The sequence below is a fragment of the Indicator indicator genome, chromosome 1, assembly GCF_027791375.1.
Source record: "Indicator indicator isolate 239-I01 chromosome 1, UM_Iind_1.1, whole genome shotgun sequence".
Taxonomy (NCBI): Eukaryota; Metazoa; Chordata; class Aves; order Piciformes; family Indicatoridae; genus Indicator; species Indicator indicator.
This window is the reverse complement of record NC_072010.1, coordinates 63,932,568-63,938,567: the sequence shown is the minus strand read 5'-3', so window position 1 is coordinate 63,938,567 and position 6,000 is coordinate 63,932,568. Positions and strand designations below refer to the sequence as shown.

The 6,000-nt window shown below is 41.5% G+C and overlaps 1 protein-coding gene across 1 annotated transcript in view; it reads right to left on the bottom strand.

The window, feature by feature from the left end:
- Nucleotides 1-2,505: 2,505 nt before the first annotated feature.
- Nucleotides 2,506-6,000, bottom strand: part of COL4A2 (collagen type IV alpha 2 chain) — a 140,856-nt gene continuing 137,361 nt past the window's right edge. The window contains exon 46 of the mRNA XM_054381655.1: nucleotides 2,506-4,087. Coding sequence (XP_054237630.1) covers nucleotides 3,833-4,087 — 255 coding nt within the window. The 3' untranslated portion in view covers nucleotides 2,506-3,832. The remainder of the gene's footprint in view (nucleotides 4,088-6,000) is intronic.

Below are 6,000 nucleotides of genomic sequence, written 5' to 3'. Positions count from 1 at the left end.
ATTTTTTGCCACGCTGTGTGAACATGAGCTACAGGCTTGCCTATGTCTGAGGTGATAGCTTAGCCAGGCTGTGACCTGATGGAGAGGGAAGGATGGAGAGATGGCAAGGCAAGCAGGTGAGGATCTGTGCCAGGCTAGTTGGGAAGGCCCTATGCTGCTTCCTGCCCTTTGCCCTGATAGTGCAAGACCGAGGTTGCTGTTGGCCTTCCCTGGGGATACCGCTGGCCTATGCATGGGTGGAGAGGCTGCTACTAACTGCATCGGGGTGTCATCAGCACATAAGCAGTGACTCTGCCCCCAGCCTCTCTTCTGGCAGCAATCTGATACCTTCTGTTGCAGGGTCATGTTTTCGATTTGCTATTTGCTGATTTTTCTATTGGCAGCAGCTGTGAACAAGCCCAGTCAGGTAGGGTGTGAATGAACTTGACTGATCTGGTTGATACATTCTGAGGAAATGGTGTCAACTGATGTTGCTATACTGACTTCACTATATCTGTGCTGATAGACTGATGCAGTATTGCCTACAGAAGGGGAATATGATCTCTAGGTTCTCTGGGCTAAGTTTCATGTTATACTTCATGTTATACTTTCAAACACGAAAGTGTGGGAAGCAAACAGCACACTTCAACAAAGTAAAATCTTCTGCTTCAAACCCAGGCAAAATACTTGTGTTTTTTACATCTGAGGCTGGAGCTCTATAGTTCAGTAAAAAGACAGCTTTGTTTTGCCGTTGCTGAGTTTTTCCCATATAAAAATGTTTAAATTTCTTGGAAGTGGGTTCTGGGATGATTGAATCATGGAATGGTTTGTGTTGGAAGGGATCTTAAAAGATCATCTACAGCAACCCTCCTGCCATGGGCAGGGATGTCTTTCACTAGATCAGGCTCCTCAAATTCCCTTCCAACCTGACCTTGAACACTTGCAGGAATGGGGCATCCCCAGCTTTTCTGGGCAACCTGTTCTAGTGTCTTGCTACCCTGTTTGTAACAGATGTCCTCCTTTTGTCCAACTGAAATCTCTATCCTCTTTTGTTTTAAAACAGCTGCCCTGTTTCCTGTCCCTACATACTTTTGTAAAAGGTCTCTTTTAATCTTGCTTATAAGCTACCTTTATATATTGAAAGGACACAACATGGTCTCCCTAGAGCCTTCTCTTCTCCAGGCTGACCAACCCTAACTTTCTCAGCCGTCCTCCATAGAGGATGTAAACTTCCAGCTAAGAAGCTGTTTGAATAAGTCAGTTGCCCTCCGTACAGTGCTCCGAGTTAGCTCACCAGGTGAAATGTGGTGGCTGCTCCAAGTGTTCCACGTGTTTGCATGCACGAACTCCCTCCCCTTCTCAAACAATGATTACACAGGCTTTCGAGAAACAAGGATATGAGTACACAGACCTGAAGCACAGGACATACACAAGCAAAGTACAGAAGTTCAAATCTGCTTGGCACCTTGTGGGATTTTGTGGTTTTGTCTTTTTCCTCCTGCACCATGCCTGTGCATCCAACTCAACGCTGTGCCAATGCCACGCTGAACAAGCTTGTTAAGAACAGTTTATGCAAGACAAAATTAAGAAGCAAAGCAACTGTTGGAGAAAGATCCATGTGCTAAAGTTTTAAAAAAATTAGCTGTGCAGGAAGATAAGGCAATATGTTATCCATGAAAACCCAAACAGTTTGCTGCTGTTGTGGCCATAATTGTTTTTACAGATTTCTATAAGATCCATGAGAATTCTTTTTAAATGCTGAAGGTTCTGCATTGCCAAAGTTGTCTGCTGTAAAAATTGCAGGTGATAACTGTGTGCCCATCTCACAACCACTGACGGCTGGCAACACAGGGAGGAAGCGGTGACTGCTGATTCTTGGCTGTTGGCTACTGTCATCTGTAATTTAAAAGAATTGGCAAATACAGTATAGATCTGGCTCGTGCTGGTTGCAGCATTTTCAGTTCTAAATCATTTTAGTTGACGCAAATACTGATGTGATTAGTTTGCTCCAGGGCTACCTTTCAAAAGCTACAGCACAGCCAGAGAACTCTTCAAGGTCAGGCAATTTCCCTGTTTGTGTACATATCTAATTTCATGTACAACTAATACAGGTTAGAAAGTATGTTAACTAAAGAACTTCAATTTAGTTTATAGTTTGTATTTTTCAAGGAGGCAACGTTTGTCACGTTTGGTTCATGTTGGCTTGAATAATATGTTGCTTTAATCTGCAACATCACAATTTATTGGCTTAAATTGTTCTTTTTAATAGATAAAATACCATTTCAGTAGTTTAGCTTAAATAAGCCATTTTAGAAACCAGCTTCCCTCTTGGATCTTTTAAAGTGCCATGAAATAAGTGTATTCCTGGTTGAAGAGTTTGAATATCAGTGGAAGGAACTTTCTGGTAGTGATTTTCTAATTCCTCAGGTGCAAACAAAGTCACTCAAGAGCAGACCACACACTGTGTAGAAAAATCCCTTTTACAAAATGGAAATCAACAAATAGAGGAGTAGAAAAAAACCCAGGTTTTATTTATGATACAGTGAGGATGGAATGTAATTACAAAAGCCAAGAAGCGCCTGAAGCAGGGGTGAGGTGAACTGTTGAAAAATCAACTGTCATTGCTATAAAAGTCTCTGTTCTCAGGTATAGAATTGGACTATATGAATAGGAAATGTGCAGATGATTCTTTCTTTCTCCTCCTGTCTTGCAGTAGTGACAAGCAAATTTGGGCTAAATTGCTTCTTTCTACAGAAGGAAAGAAGTAGCTGTTCTGGCCATTTATCAAGCCTGGCATGCAATGGCATGGTTCTCTATGGGAAATGATGATGTTAAATGAATAGCCTACTTCCTTTCCCTTCACTTTTGCAGACATGGCTGTGTGTAAATTGGGATGGTGGCAGGTCTGGAAGTTCTTTCTTTTGAGGTCATTGACCAACATGCTCCCCTGCAAAACCTTTCCTTGTGTCTAGTAGCTGCTCTAGCAGTACATGGTTAAAATCTGTTTGTGATGAGTGGCTTTGCTGCTGAGGGGAAAATCTGCAATGGAAAAACCACTCTGTGTCACTTCTGTGGAGCAAGAGACCTTTGGCCTGGAGCATGTCTATAAAAGAATCATCCGGCTTGTAAAATAAAATGCTGACCATCATCATATACTCTCCTAACCAAAAGAAAAACAGTTGTATTTTGTGGCCACTATCTTTGGGAGACAGTGGGCTTCTTTGCTATTGCCAGTGGTTAAGTGCTGAAGCATGCTGAGGCTTGAGAAAAAACCCAAATACACTGAAAAGATTATTGTTTTGGTGTGTTTGAAATGCCCAAGCATAAAATACTAAAATCAAAGTAGAGTTCTGTGCTGGGCATAGGCACTTTCCAGAGTATGTTTTAAGTACTTTGCAAGGGTTTAGCACTTTGATCACCCTGTGTTAATTTATGGAACTGCAGCTGTTAGTGTCCACTCTTGTAACAAACGGAGTAAATAGAAAAGATACATATATTCTCTGAAGTAAATGTAGCGGGTTATCTGACGCAAGGTAACCATTTATTATTGAAGGTTGGGGGGTTTTGTGGTCTTTCAAAACTGTGAGCATTTGCATCATTTGGCAAATGACATAATGTTAGAGTAGCCAAAATTGAATATATGCTCTATACTAGGAGAACACAGCACTAGATCCGTGAGTTAGACTTAATTTGTGTTACACTTACTTGCTTTTACAGACACTTTTAAAAATCAATTTTCCCTTCAGCTGTTGAGGTAATAAGTTAAAAAAGCACCAACATGATTTATTCAAATAGAAGGTTTCACTGTATAAGAACTACATGATAAGCAGGTTCCTTATACTGTGAAAGACTTCTATAAATTTTTCATACAGACTTGACATCTGCTGATATGGCTTCGGATGAGTCCTGCCTTGAGTGTATCTGCCGAGGGCTTACTCTGGAAGGGCTGGTCAATGGTAGTGAGCCAGAAGCTGTATTTATTTGCAAAGTAGTGACAGGTTCCACGTGCACCATTGCATTCGATGAAAGGAGTCGCTCTGAAATCTTCCAGGCAGCTCCCAGGGGAAACCAGTGACTGTCCTCCACCTTCGTCCCCAGCAGCAGTGTGCTAAACAAGACAAGGAGGGCAGCAGTCAGAGTGTAACCTCAGGCAATGCTGTCAAAAACTTACACATGGAAAAAGACAAGAACTACTGGAATTGCTCTTAATTCTTATCTCCAGAACATAGTCAGCTAATCCTACAACTCGGTAAGACTTAAGGGTTTCACCATGCTTTAGCTATACAAATGAGCTAGCTCATATGTTGATACCACTTTAAACTTTTCTGACAAACATCTTTTCTATAGTTAAGACTTTTCTCTGGTGGAAGTCCTAGAATTGGAGAATTGCTGAGGTGGGAAGAGCCCACTGGAGGTGACTTCAGCCAGTCCTCTGCTCAAAGCAGGGCTGACTCCAAAGTTGCCTTGGTTGCTCTGGGGCACTGTCAAGGTGTTAATACCTCAGGATGGAGTTTCCACAAACTTTATGGGCAGCCTGTTCCACTGTTTTGATTACCCTCACTGAGAACTTTCCACCATATGTCTATCTTGGATTTCCCTAATTATGAAGTCTGTCTTACTCTGCATTGCACAGGAAGAGCCCTGTGGAAACAAAATTAGCTTCTGCAGAAATAGCTAGTTCCCTCTATGACATTGACAGTAAATCACACCAAAATCAAGCATCTTTACACCACTCAACTATTACCTTTGACACATACTGTGGTAATGAACTCAGCATTACTTTTCCTCTGTGAAAGGCATCACTAACAAAGGAAGAATTTTTGCTGGCCCTTTACGAGCTGTACAGCTGCATTTTTAAGTGAAGCTGTTGAATTTTCTGTTAAAAACTGGAAGGACTTTTCAATATAAAAGAAAGGAGCAGGAAAATAAAGTTGATAAATGCAGAGAGAAGTCTGGGCACGTTGAATATGTTTGCCTGCATATGTTTAATAAACACCATATCATGAAAGTGCAAGCTGGCTTGGTTTATGCTGGAAGAGGCCCACTGCGTTCATATAAATGAGTAACAGAAATGGCCACCTTTTAACAGAGTGAAGGACTCTGATCGCTGGCTGGTGGTATATATTGATGAGCTTTAAATAGCCTTTTTTAAACAAACAAACAAACAAAACCCCCAAACAACAACAAACCAATTATCTCCCCCCAGAAACTCCACCACAGCCCAAAGCTGCAGCCTATCAGCTATCTTACAAATTCACAAAATTTGCTGAAGTGAAGTTTAGGAGTAAATCCTTTCTGTCATCCCTCTGCAAGAATAAAGTTAATAAGCAGCATCATATAGCTCCTCACATAGCTTTGAGGCCTTTGCAGGTGGAGCTGAACAGTAGTTAGTGAAAACTGCATATGCTGTTTGAGCCCTGGTTTGGGAGCAGACTCCACTTGACAGCCTGAGCATGAGCACTGGCCTTCCTCTGCTCGGTGTATAAGCACTAACTCTATGTCTCTCATCTCTCCTCTTGTATGGGCCACGGCCCTGCTGCAGTGCTTATGCCATGCCACCTTTCTGGGATGCAAGAGAGTGGAGTGCCCTTGCTATATGAAATGTTACTGTCTTCTATGGCTGTTTAGGCAGGACTCCATGATGATTCCCTTCATGATTGTACCATACTCAGAAGAAGGGGGTAAAAAATTTAAACCAAGGAAGTAAATTGATATATACTCTAAGATAATCAAAAGGGTGCTGTACTTCTTCCATAGCTGCCTGAGAAGCAAAACTCTGTACACCACACGTTTCATTTGCTTTGAATGATAGCAGGTAAAACGTGAACTCTTCTCATTGTGTGTTCTGTGGTGCTGGTAGACTTTACCCTGGCAAAACATTCTTGCTAAGGTGACAACTTTGTTCTTAACAATGCTTAGTGTTTACACAGAGCTACTTTGCAAAGATTTAACTGATCCTTAGAATTCTTGTGAAGTAACTATGAGATTGGTATCAGGGCTTTTTATAGAAGTAAAAAGAAA